Source organism: Papio anubis, chromosome 15, assembly GCF_008728515.1.
Source record: "Papio anubis isolate 15944 chromosome 15, Panubis1.0, whole genome shotgun sequence".
NCBI classification, from domain to species: Eukaryota; Metazoa; Chordata; class Mammalia; order Primates; family Cercopithecidae; genus Papio; species Papio anubis.
The window spans coordinates 31,039,918-31,067,163 of NC_044990.1; the positions used below are offsets into that span (position 1 = coordinate 31,039,918).

Sequence of the window (27,246 nt, forward strand, 5' to 3'; positions counted from 1 at the left end):
CCCATTAAATGAATTCGACAAACAGCAAAACCCAGGAGGCACGTATCAATGAAAGGTGAGTTATATTTAGATAAATGAAGACACAATGATGTATAACTGGTATGTAGAAGTAGACACACCCAGGCACATAAAGAAATGTGCATCCATCCATCCCCACTTCTCCCAGCACACCTCCACTAACAAACCCATGCACACACAATATATAAATAAGGACACAGAGGGATGATATCAGGAGTTTGGTTCTCGAGGAAGTTTCGCTGCCGAGAGTGTTTCAGCAGGGTCTACACTCTTCTCATGAAGCCTTTGTAGGTAGCATTAAGGCCCTTTTCTAATAGGAGTGGTATAAAAAAGAGCCGTCCTAGGAGAGCTGCTGCTGCTTGTTAGTATTGGTCACCCTAGTTCCTAGTGTGCTGTCCTCTTAAAGGACCTGAACTCTGGAGTTTGAGAGTCACCAGATTGACACACAAGTGGGAGGAGTAAACCCCATTTGGCAACATAGAGGGTGATAGCATGACAAGGAGCTGCAGCTCCTGTGAAAAAGAATGGAACTAATGGAACATGGACTTGTCCCTCACAGAATGCTGAGGCCCCTGCCTTTTATACATGAGGCCAAGCAGCACAAACACAAGCACGCCACCCTATTGATGCTGCTCTTCCTTAGCCTGGAGCTACTGCCTGTGTCTCATGGACAGGAAACACTAGCATGATGGGTGAAAGGAAAGATGATGGAGAGATCCAGGAAGTGGCCATAGATGGGATTAGAGGGATGACTGCTCATGGAGCTGAATTTAAAGAAATTCACCTCAAAAAGGCTGTCACAAGTGCATTGATCAGGCTCTGGTGGTGAGAGTCTGCTAACTCTGAGTCAGTGAGTCTTGAGATAGTGTAAAATGTAAACAAGAATCTGCCATGATGTAGGTAAATGCAGCTGGCAGATCCAAAAGAACCAAATACACACACATGAATTCCCAGGGCATGCAGCTTGGAGCAGGGCGCACTGTAGGCCAGGCGCGTTGGCTTACACCTGTGGTCCCAGCACTTTGGGAGGGCAAGTCAGGTGGATCACGAGGTCAGGAGTTCAAGACTAGCCTGGCCAACATCGTGAAACTGCCGTCTTTAATAAAATATAAAATTATCTAGGCACGCGTAAAAGCCTCTTTAGCACAAGCATCGTGCTTCTGAGGCACCATCGAAACCCGGTATGCATTGCTGCAGCCAAGATCAGCACCACTGTAATTTCAGCCTGGCATCAGAGGAGACTCTGGTTCTGGAAAGTAACAACAAATAAAAACAAAAAGCAAAAGAAAAGTAATTGAATCTAGTTTGAACTGAAAACTTAAGTCTGAGGTTACGTTGTCTTAATATGTATCAAGTGAGGTTCTTTGCAACGTACCTGTGTGTGTGAACTGAGAGTATCTTCTAGTAGGCTGTCCATTGCAACATGTGATATAAAGGAATACAATTACACATGTAGATATGCATCTACAAACACACACATCCATGCATTCATACACATAAGAGAGAAGGAGATCAGCTATTCAATACTGCACCACCCAAGGGACAAGTGAAGCCCCTCGAAACTATTTGTGAGCCACCTGCGGATGGTTTGCACAGAATATTCTTTGCTTTGCATGGGAGGTGGTGGGGAAGAACCTGGAGGGCGGGCGATGAGGAGTGTTCGCCACCTTTCCTTTCTGTGGGCAATGACTCCTACTTGGTCGTGGTGGATTATGGGAAAGTGGGAATCCTGCTTGAGCGAGAAGGAGATAGGTGGGGACAAAGAGCAGAGAAACCCCAGCAAAAAAAAAAAACAACAGAGCTAATAACCCTGGAAGTATTTCACACCCTCCAGAGCTCATAGTGGGGCCACTCGGTCCATACCCACCATCACATGGGATGAAGCCTTTGTTTGAGCCTGCAGCTACTTGGTGGTAACTCTTAAAGGCATGTCTTAGAAGGGTGCAAAATTGAGGAAGGATTGGAGGTGATAGAGAAGGAGGAACTCAGATGGGATTATAAGAAGGTAATTTCGCTAAACTGGGAAGCGAACTGAACAAACGCAAATGCTGTTATACATTGAGGTGATGTGTTACTTATTCGGATAGATCGATATATTCACCGCCAGATACTTCCACTGTTGGGCTATTAAACCTACCAACAAACAAAATGCCATCTCAGGCCAAATTTAGTGATATACATATGTGTGAATAATCAAAGTGTGTCGGAACAACCTATAGACTGATTGGTGCTTATTTTCGTAAAACGTTAGAATGACTCATTGTGTCTGACTCTGACCATATTTGTCCCATAGGCCTCATCCAATGACCTGGGCGGGAGCCATTATTGATCTACCCACCATGACAGCAGTTGCAAAAGATGTGCGCCATGGCCAGGAGCAGTGGCTGCCACCTGGAATCTGAGCTCTTGGGAGGCCAAGGCGGGACAGATGGGAACCCTGAGGTCAGGAGTTCGAGACCAGCTGGCAAACATGGTGAAACCCCCGGCCTCTACTAGTAAAAATACAACAGTTAGCCAGAAGGGTGGTAGGCTCTAATCCGAAGCTACTCGGGAGGGTGAGGCAGGAGAATTGCTGTACCTGGGAGGTGAATGTTGCAGCGGTTTTAGACCGTGCCACTGCATTCCAGCCTGGGCAGCAGGAGGAAACTCTCTCTCAAAACAAGAAAAAAGATGTACACACAAACACACATACAAACAAGCATGACAGGAGGCTGAGAGATTACTTGTGTGGATTCATCAGGAGGTTGGACCTGGCCACAGTGTATAAGCCGAACAGAGACGACCGCTTCTTTCTTGTATCACTATCACGTAAAGTAACTTCCATTTTTACAGCACAATGGGCGAGAAACAGACTATAGAGAGGCTTGTCTGTTACTGTCTTCTCATCCTAGTAATACCAAATGCTGCTGGAAACTCAGATTTTCTGTGTATGAGACATACTGAGGCCAGGGAATAGGAGACAATCTCCATTTGGAGCAAGGAGAAGGTACACACAGGGAACTGTGAAGCCTCAGCAGAAAGGAAACCAAGCCAAGAGCCTGAGGTGTTCTCCACCCTCCGGTGAACTGTAGGTACATGGAGGCTGGTGCTCCCAAACCTCATGTCATCAGATCGGGATTGTGCCCCTGTGTCAGACCTGTAGTGAGTTGACTCTTTTTGTGGGAAGACACTCATGCTGGTTGGAAAGTGTTGAGGTAAATGGAGAGCCTTGCAAACAGGAGACCAGTGAAATAAGAGGGTTGACGAGCTCCAAACACAAGTTGAGCTTGAAATAACTTCCACCACAGCACACACGCTGGGACTGAGGGGTCATAACAGAAGTTTATTTAAACCTGAAGGATCACTGTTTTGGCCCAGTCGATGTTAGCCTTCGCCATCGAGTAACTCCTCCTTCTTTCTAATTAAAAAGCATACTCAGAAACCAAATAGTGCTATAATGATGCATAGTCAGAACTCTTACTAGTTTGCAGAGTAATGAAAGCTAAGCCCAAAAGTAAATTTCAAATTGTGTCTCCTCTCTGACTGTATTCTTTTATCATCCTCTAGTTCACCCACTAATGAATTACGCAAACCCAGAGGTGTTACATCACTGAAAGGCAGCTGACATTTAGATAAATAAAGAACATACATGCATAACTGTGCATAGAAGTAGACACACCCAGACACATGCTAAACAAATATATCCATCCATCCATCCATCCATATGCATCCATCCATCCCACTTCTCTGAACACATCAGCCCACTTACAAAACCCATGGCCACAATGGAAACATACATAATAAGGAGACAGATGGACTGACATTTGTGAGCTTATTCTGAGAAGCCTGCATGGCCACAGAGAGTGGTTTTAACAGGGTCTGCAATTCGTCTCATGGTAGCCTTTGTAGGTAACATTGCATCATTTCCTAATGCAGTTGTATACAAAGGAGCCAGTCCTAGGAGAGCTGCTGCTTCTTGTTAGTGTATTTGTCACCCTTAGTTCCTAGTAAGCACCTTCTTAAAGGACTCAGATTTCCGGAGTTTGAGAGCCTACCAGATTGACACAAGGGAGGAGAGAATCCTATTTGCAACATGGAGGAGATAGCCACTGACAAGGAGCAGTGAAGCCCTGGGGAAAGAATGGAGCTAATGGAACATGGACTTGTCCCTCACACTGCTGAGCTCTGTCGACATATGAGGTTGGTGCTAAAACACAAACACAAGCACGCCACCTCATTGGACGCTGCTCTTCCTTAGGCCTGCAGCTACTTGCCTGTATCTCATGGACGGGAAACAGTAGCATGATGGGTGAAAGGAAAGATGTGATGGAGAGATCCAGGAAGTGGGCCATAGATGGGATCAGAGGGGTGACTGCCTACACAGTGGAGTTGAATTTAAAGGAAATTCACCCACAAAAGGCTGTCATGCATTGGTCAGCTCTGGTGGTAGAGAGTTTTGGTTAACTCTTGAGTCAGTGAGTCTTGGATAGGTGTAAAATGTGTGCCGCAGTCGTAGAAAGTATGAAGTGTAGGATAAATGTGTAGGCATGTTCCAAAGAACCAAATACACACATGAATTCTGCAGGGTAGAGCAGTTTACATGTTGAAAGGTAATTGGAAGGCTGGGTGCGTTGTCTCACGCCTGTGGTCCTAGCGCTTTGGGAGGGCATGTCGGGTGGATCACGAGGTCAGGAGTTCAAGAACAGCCTGGCCAACATGGTGAAACTGCCATCTCTACTAAAAATACAAGAATTAGCCAGGCGTGGTGGTGCGCACCTGTACTTCCTGCTATTTGGGAGGCTGAGGCAGGAGAATTACTTGAACCCGGAAGGGCGAGGTTGCAGTGAGCCGAGATTATGCCACTGCACTGTAGCCTGGGTGACAGAGCGAGACTCTGTCTCCAGAAAAAAAAGAAAAGCAGAAGAAAAGTAATTGGAACTAGTTTGAACTGAAAACATTAAGTCTAGGAAGTTATATGTTGTCTTACTATGTACGTTTTAAGTTGTTTGGCACTGGGCTGTGTGTGAACTGAGAATATCTTCTAGTAGGCTGTCCATTGCAACATGTGATATAAAGGAATACAATTATACATGTATATATGCATATACAAACACACATATCCATGCATTCATACACACAAGAGAGAGAGACTTGGGCTATTCACTGTCAGGAGCATCCATGGGAACAAGGAGTTCCCTTGAGAGTATTTCCAGAGTCGTCTCAGGATGAGCTTTGTACAGAATATTCTTTTGCTTTTTGGATGGAGGTAGGAAAATGGGGAGGAACTGATAGAGGAAAGCTTATTATGTGAGTGTTTGTCACCTTTCCTTTCTGTGGGAATGAGACTGTACTCATAGTGTGGACGAAGGGAGAAGCGAATCCTGCTTGGAGCGAGAAGCGAGAAGGAGATAGGTGGGGACAAAGAGCAGAGAAACCCCAGCCTAAAAGAGAACAGAGGGAACTATTTCACACCTTCCAGAGCTCTGCCATAGTGTGAGGCTGACTCCCTTGTCCCATACCCACCATCACATGGGATGAAGCCCTTGCTTGAGACCTGCAGCTACTTGGTGGTAACTCTTGGGAAGGAAAGACATCTAGGATGGGTGCAAATTGAGGAGGTGATTGGAGGTGATAGAGAAGGAGGAACTCAGATGGGAGTATAAGAAGGGGGACTTACAAACTGAAGTCGAACTGGAATTAAATGCCCTCCAAAAGCGCTGTCATACATTGAGGTGTAGATACAGTTACTTAGTCTGGATGGATCGATATATTCACAGCCTAAGATACGCACTGTTGGCATATTAAACCTCATTTCTAATAAAAAAACAAATGCCATCTCAGGTCAATTTAGTGATATACATACGTGTGAATAATCAAAGTGCAAGCCGGGAATAACTCATAGACTAACTGTAGCTATTTGTTGCAAAACGTTAGAATGACGCATTGTGTCTGACTCTGACCATATTTGTCCTATAGTCCCTATCCGAATGACCTGGCGGGAGTCATTATTGATCGACCCACCGATGACAGGTGAGTTATAAAAGATGTACACATGGCCAGGAGCAGTGGTTCCCATCTGGAATCTGAGCACTTTGGGAGGCCAAGGCGGACAGATACCCTGAGGTCAGGAGTTCGAGACCAGGCTGGCAAACCTGGTGAAACCCCGTCTCTACTAAAAATACAACAGTTAGCCAGGCGTGGTGGCAGGCGCCTCTAATCCGAGCTACTCGGGAGGGTGAGGCAGGAGAATTGCTTGTACCTGGGAGGTGAATGTTGCAGTGAGCCGAGACCGTGCCACTGCATTCCAGCCTGGGCAGCAGGAGTGAAACTCTCTCTCAAAAACAAGAAAAAGATGTACACACAAACACACATACAAATTGGTGACAGAGAAGGAGGCTGAGATTACTGTGATTCACTCTCAGGAGTGTTGACAGTTATACAGCCTTATCTTTGACATCGTTTCTTTATCATCTCACTGTATCACACATTGGTAAATTCCATATTTTTTACAGTTGTTTAGAAGGAAAGAGAAACAGACTATAGAGAGAGGCTTCTGCCTGTTACTTTCTTCTCATCCTTAGTAACAGTCAAATGCGTTGGAAACTCAAATTTTCTGTGTATGAGACATACCGGAGTGGGCTGTGGGAATAGAGACTCCTATTTGGAGCAAGGAGAAGGTACGAGTACTTGGGGAACTGTGAAGCCCTCAATAGAAAGGAACAAAGCTAAGAGCCTTGGAGGTGTTCTCCACCCTCCAGAACTGTGGCACCATGGAGGCTGGTGCTCCAAACCTCATATTACCATCGTATTGGATTGTGCCCCTGTGTCAGACCTGTAGTGAGTTGACTCTTTTTGTGGGGCTGGGAAAACACCCATGCTGGTTGAAAGTAAGGGGGTAATGGAGAGCCCTTGAAACAGGACATTCAGTGAAATAAGAGGGCTGACGAGCTCCAAACACAAGTTGAGTTTGAAATAACTTCCACCACAAAGGCAGACACACGCTAGGACTGAGGTCATAATAAAGAAGTTTATTTAAACCTGGAAGGATCACTGTTTTGCCCAGCCTAAGATGTTGGTTGCCATCGTATAACTCCTCCTTTCTAATTAAAAAAGTGACATTTCAGAACCAAATAGTGCTATACGTATGCATAGTCAGAACTTCACTAGTTTATGTGCAGAGTAATGAAAGCTAGTTTCTCCAAAAAAGTAAATTTCAAATTGTGTCTCCCTCTCTGACTGTATTCTTTATCATCCTCTAGTTCACCCACTAATGAATTGACAACAGCAAACCCAGAGGCACGTATCAATGAAAGGTGAGTTATATTTAGATAAATAAAGACACACATATGCATAACTGTGCATAGAAGTAGTCACACACCCAGACACATAAACAAAATATATCCATCCATCCATCCATCCATGCATCCATCCATCCCCACTTCTCTGAACACACGTCCACTTACAAACCCATGCACACAATGGAAACATACAATAAGGAGACAGATGGACGGACATTTGTGGAGTTTATTCTGAGAAGCCTGCATGGCCACAGAGAGTGGTTTTTAACAGGGTCTGCAATTCGTCTCATGGTAGCCTTTGTAGGTAACATTGCATCATTTCCTAATGCAGTTGTATACAAAGGAGCCAGTCCTAGGAGAGCTGCTGCTTCTTGTTAGTGTATTTGTCACCCTAGTTCCTAGTAAGCACCTTCTTTAAAGGACTCAGATTCTCGGAGTTTGAGAGCCCAACAGGATTGACACAAGGAGGAGAGAACTTATTTGGCAACATGGAGGAGATAGCCACTGACAAGGAGCAGTGAAGTTCTGGGGGAAAGAATGGAGCTAATGGAACATGGACTTGTCCCTCACACTGCTGAGCTCTGTCGACATATGAGGCTGGTGCTAAACACAAACACAAGCACGCCACCTCATTGGATCGCTGCTCTTCCTGGCCTGCAGCTACTTGCCTGTATCTCATGGACGGGAAACAGTAGCATGATGGGTGAAAGGAAAGATGATGGAGAGATCCAGAAGTGGGCCACAGATGGGATCAGAGGTGACTGCTCACACAGTGGAGCTGAATTTAAAGGAAATTCACACCCACAAAAGGCCAAGGTCATGCATTGGTCAGCCTGGTGGTAGAGAGTTTTGGTTAACTCTGAGTCAGTGAGTCTGGATAGTGTAAAATGTGTACGCAGTCGTGAAAGTATGAAGTGTAGGATAAATGTGTAGGCATGTTCCAAAGAACCAAATACACACATGAATTCTGCAGGGTAGAGCAGCTTACATGTTGAAAGGTAATTGGAAGGCTGGGCGCTTGTCTCACTGTGGTCCTAGCTTTGGGAGGGCATGTCGGGTGGATCACGCAGGTCAGGAGTTCAAGAACAGCCTGGCTAACATGGTGAAACTGCCATCTCTAAATAAAAATATGAAATTAGCCAGCATGGTGGTGCTAATCTGTACTTCCTGCTATTTGGGAGGCTGAGGCAGGAGAATTACTTGAACCCGAAGGGCTTAGGTTGCAGTGAGCCAAGATTATGCCACTGCACCAGCCTGCAGGACAGAGCGAGACTCTGTTCCAGAAAAAAAAAAAAGAAAGCAGAAGAAAAGTAATTGGAAACTAGTTTGAACCGAAAACATTAAGTCTAGGGAAGTTATATGTTGTCTTACTATGCACGCTTTAAGCTGTTTGGCACTGGGCTGTGTGTGAACTGAGAATATCTTCTAGTAGGCTGTCCATTGCAACATGTGATATAAAGGAATACAATTATACATGTATATATGCATATACAAAACACACATATCCATGCATTCATACACACAAGAGAGAGACTTGGGCTATTCACTGTCAGGAGCATCCATGGGAACAAGGAGTTCCCTTGAGAGTATTTCCAGAGTCGTCTCAGGATGAGCTTTGTACAGAATATTCTTTTTGCTTTTGGATGGAGGTGGGAAATGGGGAGGAACTATTGATAGAGGAGCTTTATTATGTGAGTGTTTGTCACCTTCCTTCAGGGAATGAGACTGTACCCATAGTGTCGACGTAAGGGAGAAGCTTAATCCTGCTGGTTTCTAGTAGCTAGAAGGAGATAGGTGGGGACAAAGAGGAGAAACCCCAGCCTAAAAGAGAACAGAGGGAACTATTTCACACCTTCCAGAGCTCTGCCATAGTGTGAGGCTGACTCTTTGTCCCATACCCACCATCACATGGGATGAAGCCCTTTGCTTGAGACCTGCAGCTACTTGGTGGTAACTCTTGGGAAGGAAAGACATCTAGGATGGGTCCAGCAAATTGAGGAGGTGGGATTGGAGGTGATAGAGGCTGAGTGAACCTAGATGGGAGATAAGAAGGGGACTACAAACTGAAGCTCTAATCCGGAATTAAATGCCCTCCAAAAGCTGTCATACATTGAGGTGTAGATAGTTACTTGGTCTGATGGATCGATATGTTCACAGCCTAAGATAAAGACTCGTTGGTATATTAAACCTCATTTCTAATAAAAAAACAAACAACCAGTCAATTTAGTGATATACATACGTGTGAATAATCAAAGTAAGCCGGGAATAACTCATAGACTAACTGTAGCTATTTGTTAAAAACAGGAATGACGATTGTGTCTGACTCTCTGACCACGTCCTACGGGTCCCTATCCAATGACCTGGCGGGAGTCATTATTGATCGACTCCACCTGGCGACAGGTGAGTTATAAAGATGTACACATGGCCGTATAGTGGTTCCCATCTGGAACCTTATTCTCCTGGGAGGCCAAGGCTACAGATACCCTGAGGTCAGGGAGCCTGGTGACCAGGCTGGCAAAACCTGGTGAAACCCCGGCCCTCTACTGAAAATACAACAGCTAGGCCAGGCGGGTGGCAGGCGCCTCTAATCCGAGCTACTCGGGAGGGTGAGGCAGGAGAATTGCTTGTACCTGGGAGGGCAGTGAGTCGAGACCGCGGCCACTGCATTCCAGCCTGGGCAGGAGTGAAACTCTCTCTCTCAAAACAAGAAAAAAGATGTACACACAAACACACATACAAATTGGTGACAGAGAAGGAGGCTGAGATTGTGGATTCACCTCAGGAGTGTTGACAATATACAGCCTTATCTTTGACATCGCTTTCTCTTTATCATCTCACTGTATCACACATTGGTAAATTCCATATTTTTAAGCAGTTGTTTAGAAGGAAAGAGAAACAGACTATAGAGAGAGGCTTCTGCCTGTTACTTCTTTTCTCATCCTTAGTAACAGCCAAACAAGCGCTTTTGAAACTCAAATCTCTGTGTATGAGACATAAATCGAGTGTGGGCTGTGGAATAGAGACCCTATTTGGAGCAAGGGAGAAGGGTACGAAAGTACTTGGGGAACTGTGAAGCCCCTCAATAGAAAGGAACAAAGCTAAGAGCCTTGGAGGTGTTCTCCCACCTCCAGAACTGTGGCACCATGGAGGCTGGTGCCCAAACCCTCATATTACCATCGTATTGATTGTGCCCCTGTGTCAGACGTGTAGTGAGTTGACTCTTTTTGTGGGCTGGGAAAACACCCATGCTGGTTGAAAGTAAGGGGTTAATGGAGGGCCTTTGAAACAGGACATTTAGTGAAATAAGGGGGCTGATGAGCTCCAAACACAAGTTGAGCTTGAAATAATTGCCACCACACTGTCTGATACACACTGGGACTGAGATCATAATAAAGAAGTTTATTTAAATCAGGAAGCATTACTATGTTCCCCAGCCTAAGTTTCCCCAGCCTAAGATGTTAGTTGCCATCGTATAACTCCTCCTTTCTAATTAAAAAAGTGACATTTCAGAACAAAATAGTGCTATACACATGCATAGTCAGAACTTCACTGGTTTATGTGCAGAGTAATGAAATCTAGTTTCTCCACAACAGTAAATTTCATATTGTGTCTCCTCTCTGACTGTATTCTTTTATCATCCTCTAGTCCACCCACTAATGAATTGACAACAGCAAACCCAGAGGCATGTATCAATGAAAGGTGAGTTATAGTTAAATAAATAAAGACACACATATACATAACTGTTCATAGAAGTAGTCACACCCAGACACATAAACAAATATATCCATCCATCCATCCATTCATCCATCCATCCCCACTTCTCTGAACACACGTCCACTAACAAACCCACGCACACAATGGAAACATACAATAAGGAGACAGATGGACGGACATTTGTGGAGTTTATTCTGAGAAGCCTGCATGACCACAGAGAGTGGTTTTTAACAGGGTCTGCAATTCGTCTCATGGTAGCCTTTGTAGGTAACATTGCATCCTTTTCCATTGGAGTTGTATACAAAGGAGCCAGTCCTAAGAGAGCTGCTGCTTCTTGTTAGTGTATTTGTCACCTAGTAAGTTCCTAGTAAGCAGTTTCTTAAAGGACTCAGATTTCCTGAGTTTGAGAATCTACCAGATTGACACAAGGGAGGAGAGAATCATATTTGCAACATGGAGGAGATAATAGCTGACAAGGAGCAGTTAAACCCTGGGCAAAGAATGGAGCTAAGGGAACATGGACTTGTCCCTCAGACTCCAGAGTTCTGTCAACATATGAGGTTGGTGCTATAACACAAACAGGAGCATGCCATCTCACTGGATGCTGCTCTTCCTTAGGGCCACAGGTACTACTTCTTGCCTGTGTCTTATGGATGAGAAAGACCAGCATGATGGGTGAAAGAAAGACATGATGGAGAGATCTAGGAAGCGGGCCATAGATGGGATTAGACGAATGACTGCCTACACAGTGGAGATGAATTTAAGAGAAATTCACCCACAAATGGCTGTCAGGCATTGGTCAGTTCCAGTGGTAGACAGTTTAGGATAACACTTGAGTCAGTGAGTCTTGGATCGGTGTAAAATGTGCTGCAATCGTAGAAAGTATGGTGTGTAGGCTAAATGGCATGGCAGAATAGAAAGAGATCGTAGAAAGTATGAAGTGTAGGATAAATGTGTAGGCATATTCCTACACATTCTGTAGGGTAGATCTGTTTACAGGTTGAAAAGTAGTTGGAAGGCTGGGTGCATTGGCTCACGCCTGTGGTCCCAGCTTTGGGAGGGCAAGTCAAGTGGATCACGAGGTCAGGAGTTCAAGACCAGCCTTACCAACGTGGTGAAATCCTGTCTTTACTAAAAGTACAAAAATTGCTTGCAGTGTGGGTCAAAGGCCTATATAGTTCCCAAGTACTGGAAGTTCTGAGGCAGGAGAATGACTTGAACCCAGGAGGCAGAGGTTTTAGTGAGCCAAGATCATGCCACTGGACTCCAGTCTGAGTGACAGAGTGAGACTTTGTCTCAATTAAAAGAAAAAAAGTAAAAGGAACTAGTTTGAACTGAAAATGTTAAGTCTAGGAAGTTACATGTTGTCTTACTATGTACGTTTTAAGTCCTTTTGCGCAATGCGCTGTGTGTGAACTGAGAGTATCTTTAGTAGGCTGTCCATTGTAATATGTGATATAAAGGAGGACAATTATACATGTATCTATGCATATTCAAACACACACATCCATGCATTCATACACACTAGAGAGAGAGATTTGGGCTATTCACCGTCAGGAGCATCCATGGAAACAAGGTGTTCCCTTGAAACTATTTCCAGAGTCGTCTCAGGATGAGCTTTGTACAGAATATTCTTTGTTTTTTGATGGAGGAAAATAGGAAGAACTCATAGAGGGAGGCTTTTATGTTAGGGTTTGTCACCTTTCCTTTCTGTGAGAATGAGACTGTATTCATAGAGTGGACCAAGGAAGAAGCGAATCCTGCTTGGAACAAGAAGGAGATAGGAGGGGACAAAGAGCAGAGAAACCACTGTAAAAAAAAGAACAGCTCTAATAACCCTGGAAGTATTTTATGCCCTCCAGAGCTCTGCCATAATGTGGGGCTGACTCCCTTGGCCCATACCCACCATCCCATGGAATGAAGCCCTTGCTTGAGGCCTGCAGCTACTTGGCCGTAACTCTTGAGCAGGAAAGACAACTAGGATGGGTGAAAACTGAGGAGGTGATTGGAGGTGATAGAGAAGGAGGAACTCAGGTGAAATTATAAGAAGGGGACTTAAAAACTAAAGTTGAACTGGAGTTAGCTCCCCTCAAAAAAGGTTGTTACATATTGAGGTGAAGATACAGTTGCTTAATCTGGATGCATCGCTATGTTCCCAGTCTAAGATATTCACTGTTGGCACATAAAACTTCATTTTCAATAAGAAAAAATTTCATCCCAGTTCAATTTACAGGTATACATATATATATATATATATATATATTTTAAAGTGTATGCAAGGAATCACTCATCGAGTTAGTGTAGCTATTTGATGCAAAACATTAGAATTATGCGTCGTGTCTGGATTCTGATCATATTTGTCCCGTAGTCCCCATCTTGATGACCTGGTGGAAGTCGTCATCGATACAGACACCGACGACATGTGAGTTATAAAGGATGTTCACACTAACATAGAGGTACAAACAAAACAGTGACAGAGGAAGATATTATGATTAGTGGGATTCGCTCTTAGGAGTGTCCATGGCAATACAGAGTGTCTTGGACATAGTTCATCTTCTCACTGTAGCACCTATAGTTAAACATCCACATTTTTACAGTTGTTTTGGAGAAAAGAGGAGTAGTGTATAGAGAGAAGCTTCCGTCTGTTACTGGCTTTTCACCATTTGTTACTAGGAGCCAAATATGCCTTAGCAACTCAGATTTTCTGTGTATGAGAAATACTAGAGTGGGCTGAGGGAAGAGAAAAATCCTATTTGGAGCAAGGAAGAGGTAGGAGTACTTGGGGAACTGTGAAGTCCTCAGCAGAAAGGAACAGAGTTAAGAGCCTTGGAGGTGTTCTCCACCCTCCAGAACTCTGCCACTATGGAGGCTGGTGCTCCAGACCTTGTATCACCATCGTATTGGGTTGTGCCCCTGTGAAAGACCTCTAGTTACTTGATGCGTTTTGTGGGGCTGGGGAGTCGCCCATGCTGGTTGAAAGTAAGGAGGTAATGGAGGGTTTTTGAAGCAGGACATTCAATGGATTAGGAGGGATGACTATCTAAAAATTGGAGTTGAGTTTGAAATAACTGCCGCCACAAAGGCTGTCACATGTTGGGATGAGGCTGTAATTAAAAGGTTTACTTGAATCTGGAAGCATTACTATTTTCTCCATCCTAAGATGGTGGTAGCCATCATATAAATCCTGATTTTTGATAAAAAATGATGTTTCAGATCCAAATAGTGCTATACATATGAATAGTCAGAAATTAACCAGTATATGTTTAGAGTAATGAAAGCTAGTTTTTCCCGAAAAGTAAATTTCAAATTATGTCACCTGTCTGACTGTATTCTTTTATCATCCTCTAGTCCCCACACAAGTGAACTGACAGGAGGAACCAAGGAGGCTTGTATCTGTGAAAGGTGAGTTATAAATAGATAAATAAAGACACATGTATGCATAAGTGTGCGTAGAAGTATATATATATAGACACAGGCACATAAACAAATCTATTTACCCATCGATCTATGCACATTTCTCTCAACACACGTGCACAAACCAACCCACGCACACAATTGAATCATAAAACAAGGAGACAGATGGACATTTGTGGAATTTTCTCTCAGGAGCCTAGATGGCCATACAGAGTGTTCTTAGTGGGTTTCCAGTTCTTCTCATTGTAGCATTTGTAGGTAACTTTGCATCCTTTTTTGATGGAGTTATATAAAGAGGAGCAAGTCATAGAAGGTTGCTTCTTCCTGTTAGTGTATTCGTCACCCTTAGTTCTTAGTAAGCAGTTTTTTAAGGGACTCAGAGTTCCTGAGTTCGAGCCTACCAGAGTGGCCCCAAGGGAGGCGAGAATCCTATTTGCAACATGGAGGACAGAGCAGCAGACAAGGAGCAGTGAAGCCCTGGGCAGAAAGGAATGGAGCTAATGGAACAGGACTTGTCCCTCACTGTCCAGACCTCTGTCAACATGTGAGGTTGGTGCCCAGACCCAACCCCAAACGCACCAACTCACTGGATGCAGCCTTTCCTCAGGCCCACAGCTACTTGCCTCTGTCTCATGGACAGGAAAGACTAGTATGATGGGTGAGAGGAAGGACCTGATGGATGGTTTTCACAGGCATGTTCAGACTTCTACTAGAAATAAATCATGAAAAATGAAACCTGATGCAAGTTAATTATAGTTACTGCTCAAGAAAATTTAAAAAATTAATTAGATGTTCCAGAAGGTATAAGAAGTTTGTGTTTAATCAGTGACTAATTTTTAAAGAGGTTCTTTGTGTTATGTATTACCACTTCTTTTGCAAGGAAACATCAAGGTGTGAATTCTGTAATTGCTCATTAAGCAGTAGTACATGAGTTGAATATGTAGTATTGATTTCTGCCGGTAAATAAAAATCTTCTCTATTCATTTTTTTTTTTTGAGACGGAGTCTTGCTCAGTCGCCCAGGCTGGAGCGCAGTTGCGCGATCTCAGCTCACTGCAAGCGCTGCCTCCCAGGTTCATGCCATTCTTCCTGCTCCTCCTCAGCCTCCCAAGTAGCTGGGACTACAGGCTCTCACGCCACACCGCCAATTTTTGCATTTTTTTTAGTAGAGACGGGGTTTCACCCTGTTAGCCAGGATGGTCTCGATCTCCTGACCTCGTGATCTGCCCAGCTTGGCCTCCCAAAGTGCTGGGATTACAGGCGTGACCCACTGCGCCCGGCTCTATTCATTTTATAGTGCAGTGGAGGCATGGGTGAATTAAAATGTATTTCTAATATGTAGATAGGTTTAATTTGTATATCATCATTGTTTAATTAATTGGCCATTGAAAAATGAGTCTGTTAATTGTTGGAATTTACTTACTGGAGTTATATGGTAGGATTTGCATACCCTCACGCATTACTTATGTGTATATTTGATATTTTATTTTTATGGAAAAACTACTCCTTTTGGTGCAAAAGATGTTTTTGCTAATAGTGTCAATAAAAGAGAAAATCATGTGGTGTTTATATGTCTGTGTACCTTTTTACTCCATTAGCACTGCCTTCAGTGAAATGACAATAACTCATGAAGCATCCTTCAACAAAAAGTGAGGTCTAAATAAATTAAAAGCTGGATGTAAACATATATATGTAAATATACACATAGACACACACACACACACAAAAGCATACATGTAGAGAAGAGAGATTCAGATTTGCCTAGTTCATTGTCTGGAGCATCCATAACAACACAGGGTGTCTTAGACACTGTTTTCTAAAGTCTAATTACTGTAGTATCTGCAGTGACCTTTCTATCCTTTTTGGATCTAGTTGGATAAAAAAGGAACATGTCATAAGAGCAATGCTTCTTATTCCTATTGCATTGGTCACTCTTACTTAGCAGCAGCCAAAAACCTTAGGAAAATATGAGTGAGGCAAGAGAGGAGACAGTCCTATTCTTAGCATGGGGGAGGTAACAGTGGGCAGGGAGCTGAGGAACTGTCAACAGAAAAGAACAAAGCTAGTAGAACCTTGGTCTCTTCCTCTGTTACCACATGAGGTTACTTTCCCAAAGGCAAACCCACCATCAGATTGGATGGAGCCCCTGCCTTAGATCTGCAGTTACTTAATCGTATCTGAGGGGCAGAAAAGACATCCATGATAGGTGAAGAGTTATTGGTGGTATCTGAACTTGAGAAAGCAGAAAATTACAAGGGTAAGCAAGGTGGGTATTTACAAACTGAAGTTGAACTTCTGTAAATTTAGCCAGAAATGGTAACTTGGGGATTAGGGTTAGGAGTAAAGAAATGTATATAAACTTGATTCATTAAGTTTTTTTCACAGGCCTAAGAATTTCATTACAAACATTTGAAACCTCATTTCTAGAGAAAAGTTGAATACCAGGTTTGAACTTAATAACTGATTAACATGTCAATTTTTAGGGTAACTAGATTATAAATTGTAGAGTAATTATTGCTAATTTGTATCAGAAAAATAAGTCTAGGAAGACGTGGAGTTTTGCTACATTCATTTTTAATGCTTTAGCTATTACGCCATTGAACTAAAAAGAGTAATATGTGGTAGAGTCATTAATATATGGAGAGAAAGAAGAGAGGGAGATAATTGAGATTGGTAAGATTCACTCACAAATGAAGTAATAAAGAACTGCACTTAAATGTTGATTCACTAGACTGTTTGTTAAGGCCCAAGAGCTTTTTTACATGATATAAGGCTTTCTTTTAGGGAGAAAAATGATATATTAATACTAGATTCCAAATAATTAATTGACATATACATTTTCAGAGTTCAACCAGTTTATAAATGTAGTAGAGCAATTGTCCATAACTTCAACCAGAAAAGTAAGTCTCTGAAGTCGCTTGATCTGGCATGGACATTTTTAATCCCTAGCACTGGCCCAGATAAAATGACATCAGTAGTCTTTCACCACTTTGATATATCTGATATAAGTCACCTTTCAATGGTGGTGTCATTGAAGACTACTAATGTTATTAATCTAGGTCATTGCTAAAGGATTTATCTACACACACACACACGTGAATATGTGTGTGTGTGTGTATAAATAGGTGTATCCTTCATATATATATTTAGTATATATAGATACCTACATACATGTATGTGTGTATATGTATGAACATACCTATATACATATATCTATATGTATATATGTGCATATATAGATATATACATATCTTTATGTACATATATGTATCTATATAGATATATTCTATAGCACTGACCCCAATTAATAACATTAGTAGTCTTTTTAATATATATACTTTAGCATATAGACATGCATGTATATATAGTTTAGCATGTATGTATACATATATAGTATATATGTACACATATGTGTATGTGTATACATGTATACCTTATTGTGCTTTATTGCCCCTCAGATACTAGTTTTTTATAAACTGAAGGTTTGTAGCAACCTTGCATCGCGCAAGTCTCTTGGTTTCATTTTTCTAACAGCATGTGCTCACTTTGTGTCTCTGTGTCACATTTGGGAATTCTTGCAATATCTTAAACTTTTTTTATTTTTGAGACAGACTCTTACTCTGACACCCAGGCTGGCGTGCAGTGGTGCGATCTCAGCTCACTGCAACCTCTGCCTCTCAGGTTCAAGCGATTCTCCTGCCTGAGCCTCCCGAGTAGCTGGGATTACAGGCGCCCGCCACCACGCCCGGCTAATTTTTATATTCTTAGTAGAGACGGGGTTTCACCGTGTTCCTCAGGCTGGTCTCAACCCTGACTCTGGTGGATCCTTCCAACTTGCCTCCCAAACTGCTGGGATTACAGGTGTGAGCCACCGCACCCAGCCTATTTTTCTTGTTGTTAACCTATCTGTTGTGATCTGTGATCAGTGATCTTTGATGTTACTATTGTAAGTCTTTGGGGTCAACATGAACATGAACCATGCCCTATAGGACAACTACCTTAATCAATGTCATGTGTTTTTTGACTGCTCCACAGAGGAGACATCCCCCATCTCTCTCCCTCTTCTTGGGCCTCCTTATTTCCTGAGATACAACAATATTGAAAGTAGGTCATTTAATAAGTCTATGAGGATTTCTAAGTGTCCCTAGTGAAAGGAAGAGTCACAAGCCTCACTACAAACTAAAAGCTCAAAATGATTGTGAGGAAGGCTAGACTTCTGCACCAGTCAGACAAGTTGTGAATGCAATATATATATATATATATATACACGTATATATGTGTATATATGTGTGTGTATATGTATATATGTGTATATATGTATATTTATATATGTATATATATAGTCATGAAGAAAATTAAGACTGCTACTCCAGTGAATGTACAAATGATGAGGAAGCAAAACAGTCTGATTGCTAATATGGAGAAGGTTTTAGTAGTCTGGATAGAAGATCAAACCAGCCATAGCATTTCCTTAAGCCAAAGCCTAATCCAGGACAAGGCCCTCTCTCTCTACAATTCAGCGATGGCTGAGAGGTAAGTAAGTTGCAGAAGAAAAGCTTGAAGCTAACAGGTTGGTTCATGAGGTTTAAGGAAAGAAGCCATCTCCATAACATAAAAGTGCAAGGTGAAACAGCAAGTGCTGTTATCCCGCAGCAGCAAGTTATCCAGAAGATGTAGCTGAGACAGCTGATGAAGGTGGCCACACTAGACAACAGTAAAGATACCCTTTTCTGGAAGAAGATGCCATCTAGGACTTTTATATTTAGAGAGGAGAAGTCAATGCATGGTTTCAAAGCTTCAAAGCACAGGCTGATTCTTTTATAGGGGCTAATGAAGCTGGTGACTAAGTTGAGGCCAGTGACCATTGAGTGTTCTGAAAATCCTAGGGCTCTTACGAATTATGCTAAATGAAGCAAGATGGGTGACTAGAGATGCCTTATGCTCATCTCCCCTACAAGAAAAAACTTAGGCAACAAATATGCATCTAAGGTCTGATTAGAGTGTCAAAGGAATAGTCCTGGAGTGCAGCAAAGGAGTAGAGACACACCTGTAGTGACTGGAAGGCCCCCACAGCATGGAAGCACTCAGCCTCTGCAGCCCCTTCTCCCCCACCTGGGTTGAATTGGCCCAGAGACAGGAAGGACTTCTCATTGCAGGGTGAAGGTAAGGAGAAGATCCCCACCAGCCCCACTGCCATCACAAACGCAGAGTCTTAAGGAACATCTCACAGTATTTGCAAGCCCTGAGGCCAGGGTGGAGTACTGCCAAGAATTTACACAGTTGCATGTCCTGGACTAGGAGTACAAGGTGAAGGCTTCCCACCCCCAGAGACCTAAGCTGCGGCAACACATCACCAGCTTGAGACCAGAGTCATCTCGTGAGTGTGCCCTCCTCTGGAGGCCAGTAGCCACTGTGCCTCTCCAGCACTGGAGCTTTACCTTCAGTATACCAAACCCACATGGGTGGCAGCCACAACCCCAGCTGTGGAGGTTATCCCAGATTGAAGTGGTAACTCAAGTCCAGAAGAACAGGGAAATCAACCCCCACCACTACACTTTCAGACAGAGGAATAATCTGCAGTCCCATCCAGGGTGAGCTCACCCTTGAGCTAGCCAAACCACTACATGCCCTCTCTCAAGTGGGAGAGTCCCCTAAGCCTCTGAGCAGCTGATATACTCCAAGATCAACAGGGTGACTATGAGTCTATGCTCAGGACCTGAGAAACAGCCCTGCAGGCCTCATCCACCACAGGCATGCTCCTGACCTGCCCAGCAGCCTCTGCCTTTACTAAGGGCCTGAGAAACAGTCCCACAGGCTGCCCCCAGCAGGCACACCACTGAGTGGGCCTTGAACCTGTGTCTCAGACCTGAGAAACAAGTAGCTGTGTGTGCCTGAGTCTCAGGGCTGAGAAACAACCCTGGGAGCCTACTGTGGCCAGCATACCTCAGGCCAACTAAGCAGCCACATACTATGTCCCAGTTTGAGGAACAGCCCTGTAGGTCACCCCCCACAGAAACGCTCCCAGGCCAACTAAGCAGTTGTGCAACCTTTCACGAGCCTGAGAAACATTCCTGTACCCATTCCCAGCAGATGTACCTCCAGACCAGCCAATCAGCCATGAATGCCCATGCCCTGACCTGAGAAAGGAGCCCCATGGGCTACTCCCAGAAGACATGCCCCTAGGCCAGCTGAGCAGCCTTGTGCCCACATCCTAGGTCATAGAAGCAGCCCCCTGGGCTTCCCCTGGCAGGCACCCAGGCCAGCTGAGCAGCAGGTGCCAACATCCCGAGCTACCAGCCCTATGGACCACTCCCCCAGCAGACACACTTCCAGGATGTCTGAGAAGTTATTTTGATCGTGGTCCCCAGCCTGAGAAAACACCCGCTACACAGCCCTGCCAAAGATGCCTCCAGTCCAGCATAGCAGCCATGCAGCTCTATATTTGGCCCATGGGTTTCCCCCAGCAGACTGGCCTCAGGCTAGATGAGCAGCTGTGTACCCACATACCAGGCATGGGAAACAGCCCTTCAGGCCACTCCTGGAGTGCATGCTTCCAAGCAGGCAAACAGCTGTGACAAAGATTTTTTAAGATAGCAAGAGAAAAGGAGGGAAACACTTACAATGGAATTCCCATTAGACAAACAGCTGATTTCCCTGCAGAAACCTTAGACTGGAAAAGAATGAGATGATATATTCAAAGTTCTGAAAGAAAAAAAAAATCTTCAACCGAGAATATTATACCCATGCAGCTATCCTTTACAAATGAAGAAGACATAAAATCTGTCACAGATAAACAAAAAGCAAGATAATTCATCACCACTAGACCAGCCTTACAAGAAATGCCCAAGGGAGTCTTACTTCTGGAAGTAAAAGATGATAACCACCATCATAAAAACATGTAAAACTTTAAACGTTGCTGGTAGAGTCAATACATAAAAGAGAAAGAGAAAGAGATGAAACCTTATCACTACAGACAACTACCCAACTACAAAAGTAAACAGGCAGAAAGGAACAAAACATACAAAACAACCAGAAAACAATAAAATGTCAGAAGTAACTCCTCACCTACCAATAATAACTTTGAAGGTTAGGAAGCATGTTCATAGCAATAAACACCTGGATCAAAAAACTAGAAAAATTTCCAATAAACTACCTAACAATTCTACCTCAAGAAACTACTATGGTAAGAACAAACCAAATCCCAAATTATTAAAAGGAAATGAATAATAAAGACCAAACAGAAATAAAGAAAATTGAGGCAAGATTTACAAAAGGTTAACAACAAAAAGCAGGTTTAAAAATATCAACAAACTGTCAGCTAGACTAAGTAAAAGAGAAGACCCATATAAATAAAATCAGAAACAAGAAAAGAGACCTCACAACAGATATGACAGAAATCAAAAGGATTATTAGACACTGTTATGAACAACTCTACAATAAATTTGAAAACCTAGAGGAAGTGGATAAAATCCTCGACCCATACAACCTACTGAGACTAAACCAAGAAGAAATCGAAAACCTGAACAGACCAAAAAGAAGTAATGCGGTTGAATCAGTAACAAAAAGACTTTCAACAAAGTCCAGGATCTGATGACTTCACCGCTTAATTCTACCTAGTTTAAAAAATAAACTAATATCAATTCTTACACTATTGCAAAAAATTAAAGCAGAGGAAAGTCTTCCTAACTCATTCTATATAACTAAAGTATAGTTGATAAAGTAATGGTAGGATTTGAGAGGATTCACTCCAATTTTGAAAACAGTTCTACTGTGGATAAAATGCTATGAAATGGCATCACATGTTACAGAGAAATCACTTGTGAAAGGAAGAGTCATGTGATACAGCGAAGTTTGTTGTTGTCTTATTTTAAGAAATTGCCTCAGCCACCAGAACCATTGACAACCATGACTCTGATCTGCCAGCAGCCATCAACATGGAGGCAACGCCCTCCACCAGCAAAAAGATTATGATTTGCTAAAGGCTCAGGTGATCATTAGCATATTTTAAACCAATAAAGTAGTTTTACATTAAGGTATGTACATAATTTTTTTAGACATAATGCCATTGCACACTTAACAGACTACAGTGTAGTATAATCATAACTTTTATATGCATAGGGAAACTAAAACATTTGTGTGAGTCACTTGATGCAGTTTTTGCTTTATTGCATTGTCTAGAATGAAACCCACAATGTCTTTGCGATATGTCTATACTCATTTATGTATTCTATAACTATACGTATTCTTTTATATATCTTTATATACATGTATAGAAAGAGAGAGAGAGAAAAGAAGAGAAAAATATGCAAAATTCAGTGTTGGGAGTATCCATGAGAACAGAGTTTCTGGTTAATGATTGTAATTTTCCTTCTTAAATGTTAGGTCTTCCAGTGAGCTAAGTCGTGTTTACTATATCCTTTAGATTCATGGAATTCTTGTTATTCAAATAAATTCTTCATCACTGTTTTGTGTAGCAAATATCTAATGATATATTTTTGCATTTTTTTGGTGGCTAAAGTGTGTCAGAACGACTTTCCAGGTTTGAAGATTATGAAAATGCTGAATATGTCGCTTCATATGAGTAAGTCAGTTTGAAGTCTGAAAGGAGGGAGCCATTGATGGATCTCTTTACTTTAGTTAAACAGGGCTTACGCTGAGGCAAGAAGGAAAAAGGGAAACTATGGAAGGATATCAAAATGCATGGGTGGGAGAGTATACCATATTTATTCCAATTGAATACTTAGACAAGTATTATTTTGGAAAAAAAAAACATCCATCCATTCAGGAATAAATGTTCTTCTAGCTTGAAAATGTAAAAGATATCCTTAGAAGAAATTAACTTCATGAGAAGTTTTTTTATTTTAAAAGAAAACAGGAATGCAGAATGCTACTTACTCATCAATAGCGAACCTTTCTCATTTGTACTGGATCATGTGTGATTCCCAGTTTTGTAGATTTTGTCACCTATGAGCAAATGGTATTGATAGCAAAAGCAAACATGTTTTGCTGACTAAAGACCTCTTTATGCTCATTGGGATTTTATTCTTCTCTGTTTCTAATCTCACTAGAGTACTGAGTACTTCCTATTGCACTGACCTGAAGGCATTTTACCATGTACTCACTGTAATGAGACAATACATTCTTAAACTGGCTTGTGCCTGAACTGCAGACATATTCAGGAGGACGTTTTCTGGGTTTCTTTCTTGCCCAGTTGTGTAACCATTCACCAGCTTGTGTCAATGTTGGAGAGGAAGTACTGCCATAGAGGAAGTTAACTCATCATGGTTGTAAGCTGTTGGTGTCTAAACAAAGATTACATGGGAAACAGAGGGCAAATACAAATAGTTCTTCAAATTAGCCTGAGTTTTCATTTTCTGGAAACTTTTATCATGGGCCATCAATGAAGAATTCACGGCACCACTTAATTAAACTGTGTGTCTGCATACTAACTATACATTTTCTGTAATGGAGCTGCCCAGGGCTGAGGGAAAACTAGACAGACTGAGCAAGGCAAGCATTTCCTTTTTCTTTCCCCACTCCAAACAAAATAGAGGGTGTTTATGTTAAAGATCCCAAAGTCTCATTGCATAGACATGGGAGGAATTGTGGTAGTCCCTGTAGGAATCACTGGTGTTTTCATACCAGAGGATGATCTTGGATTTATAGTAAAGCTGGAATCAGTGCTTGGCTGACATCATGTATTCGTCACCTATTCTCAACAAGTCACTAAACCTGTTGCTTTTAGATTATTCAAATGTAAACTAGTTTATAATGCTTTCTATGTAGTGGATATTGTACTGTAAAAGATTAGTAATAAAACTAAAATAACATGTAAAAACACTTTGAAAATTCTGCTGTAGCTCTGTAAATAGGTTTTGTGCCAAAAACTGAAAACAACATAAGAGTTTATGAAAGGAAAATCAGAAAATACAATCAACAAACCTATCCACATTTAGTCATTCTTAAACTTTGATACATGAACTTCTAAGTTCTTTAAGCCTATATATTTTTATGTTTACAGATACGAGACCATACTTATATTCTTTTGTAAATAACTTTATTACTTAATGGCATCATGTCTATGTTTTCTTTTTAATGTATATTCATGTGCACCCACAACGTATTGTAATGGTTATTATGTAATACTGCGTGGTGTAGATGTGTTATAATTCATTTAATAGATATTGCTGAACAATTACGTTTTTTACAAGTTTTTACTGTTACAAAAAATGAATATATTTGAGGCTAAATCTTTGCATATTGTTGGTTATTTGTTTATTACAAATTCTCAGAAGTGGAAATCCTGTATCAAAGGGAATGCTTGTGACGCTATTGATATTGATATGTGCTTGAACATCAAGATGCAAAAGTGTACATTTCTCTCCTCCAATACTTACTGCTAGCCATCATTGATTTCTTTGATATTAGTAAATATGTTTGTTCTAATGCACATTCCTTGACATACCTTCATTTATGCTTTTTTCAGTTAATATTTCATCATTTCCAAACTACCTTTGCCCAATTAAATTGGGGTGCTTTTCTGTCTTCAGACTGAAAAAGTTAAATCTGTTGATCCTTTTTCTATTTTATGTAATACAAGTAATTTCTCCTAGGTTGTCTTGCTTTTCACTATATAAAAGTGTTTAATCTTCATATAATCCAATGTACCTGTTCTTTTCTTTGTGATTCATGCCTTTAATGTTATTCTCAGAAAAAAAAATCCAAAGTTGAATTCAAAGCACAAATATTAACTATGACCTTCTTTACCCCAAGATTTTAAATATATTCACCAAGATTTCTGTTTTGAATTTATTTTCTTCATTTAAATAAAATAGCTGCCGTGGTTGCTTTGTGCCAGAGGGTATAGCATTAGTAGAAATTTTACTTTCTCCTGTGTGTGAATGGTTTGCAGCATGAAATGTCATCCCCCTGTATTGTGCTTACCCTGTTTGAGTGATCTAGAGTGAGAGCAGGAAGACCAGAGAGTCAGTACAGTGTTTTCAGTGCTTTGCATCATGGCCATCTCCATATACTGCAAGTCTGTACCAAGAATAAATGTGTCTAGCCGGAGGACAGCACCCTCGGCTGATAAACAAACAAAATAGTGCTGTTGAGCCTCGGCAGGAGAATTAGCTCCCGATGTTTAACGTGGGTTCTTTTCTATTTCCTCAGTGTCTCGGCTGGGTTGAGAAATAAAGGGAAAGAGCACAAGAAGAATTTAAAGCTAGGTGTCAGGGGAGACAATACCATCGGCAGGATCGTGATGTTCCCCAAGCATTAAAACAGCAAATTTTTATTAACAATTTTTCAAAGGGAGGAGTGCTGAGAATAGGGTGTGGGTCACAGAGATCACATACTTCATGGGTAATAAAATATCCCACAAAGCAAATGGAGGCAGGGCGGGATGACGAGGACTGTGGATGAGGCGGTCAGGCCGCTGTAGAGTTTCGGGCACGCATTGTCGTTGATAACATCTTATCAGAAACAGGGTTTGAGAGCGAACTAACCTGTCTGACCAAAATGTATTAAAGCAGGTACTCTCTAACCAGCCTAGGAGCACTACAAGAGAACAGGGCTTATTTCATCCTGAGCCTAACCACAAAAGACTGCATAAAGGGAGGCCATCTATAAAGGCTGCCCAGGAAGCATTCTCTTCTCAGGGGTGTTCCTTGCTGAGAAAAGGAATTCAGCGATATTTCTCCAATTTGCTTTTTTGAAAGGAGAAATATAGCTCTGTTTAATCTCTAACTCACCAGCGGCCAGTTCAAAGTTACCTTTCTTGTTCCTGAACATTGGTGGTGTTATCCTGTTCTTTTTTAAGACTTGAATTTCATATTGTTCAAACACATGCTCACAAACAGTTTGTGCAGTTGACACAATCACAGGAGTCCTGAGGCAACATTCATCCTCCTCAGTTTATGAAGATGACAGGATTAAGAGATTAAGTAAAAAGACAGGCATGGGAGAAAACACAAAGAGTATTGGGGAAGTGCAGTAAGTGTCCATGAAATCTTCACAATTTATGTTCCAGAGATTACAGTAGGAACAGGTGTAAGAAATTATAAAAGTACTAATTTGGGAACTAATAAATGTCCGTAATCGTCACAATTTATGTTCTTCTTCTGCATTCAGCTAGTCCCTCCATTTCAGGGTCCCTGACTTCCCATAAAAGTATCATGTAGCTTCCACCTTCTATTGATAAAAAATAAGTCCTTGGTCATAGTTAATAACATTGCTTTGAATTCAACTTTGATATTATTATTGGAACTTTCAGTGTTTTAAGTTTAGTATCTCATATCTTTCTTTTTTTTTTTTCTGAGATGGAGTCTGACTCTGTGGCCAGGCTGCTAGCGTGATCTTGGCTCACTGCAACCTCCACCTTCGGGTTCAATGCATTCTTCTGACTCAGCCTCCCACATACTTCTGGACTACAGGTGTACACCATGTGCCCAACTGTTTTTAATCTTTTAGTACAGATGGGGTTTCACCACCATGTCGGCTAGGATGGTCTCGATCTCTTGACCTCGTGATCCACCTCATCCCAGAGTGCTGGGATTACAGAAGTGACACTAGCCCAGCCTCATCTCTTTATTTTTAAACTGTCATTTCAATTTTAGTTTTTGTCTCTTGTGTATAGCATGCATTGCCTTTAATTTTAAAGTTATCTGAGAGTATTTCTCAATATGGAAGATGAGAGTAATATGTCTGTATTTATGATTTCTGGTATGTTTGGCTTTATTATCTTACTTTTTCTTTATGAAAAATACTTTGATATTTTCTTTTTAAATTTGCTAGTAATTGATTTGTTTTTATCCCTTTCATTT

The 27,246-nt window shown here is 41.8% G+C and overlaps 1 protein-coding gene across 1 annotated transcript; it reads left to right on the forward strand.

The window, feature by feature from the left end:
• On the forward strand, positions 1-23,598 carry LOC116270582 (putative tyrosine-protein phosphatase TPTE). The gene is made up of 6 exons (XM_031655869.1): positions 1-55; positions 5,974-6,027; positions 10,941-10,994; positions 13,378-13,431; positions 14,358-14,411; positions 22,941-23,598. Exons 1-6 carry the CDS (start codon positions 9-11, stop codon positions 23,005-23,007), a joined length of 330 nt encoding a protein of 109 aa, XP_031511729.1. The 5' UTR covers positions 1-8; the 3' UTR covers positions 23,008-23,598.
• Positions 23,599-27,246: the final 3,648 nt, after the last annotated feature.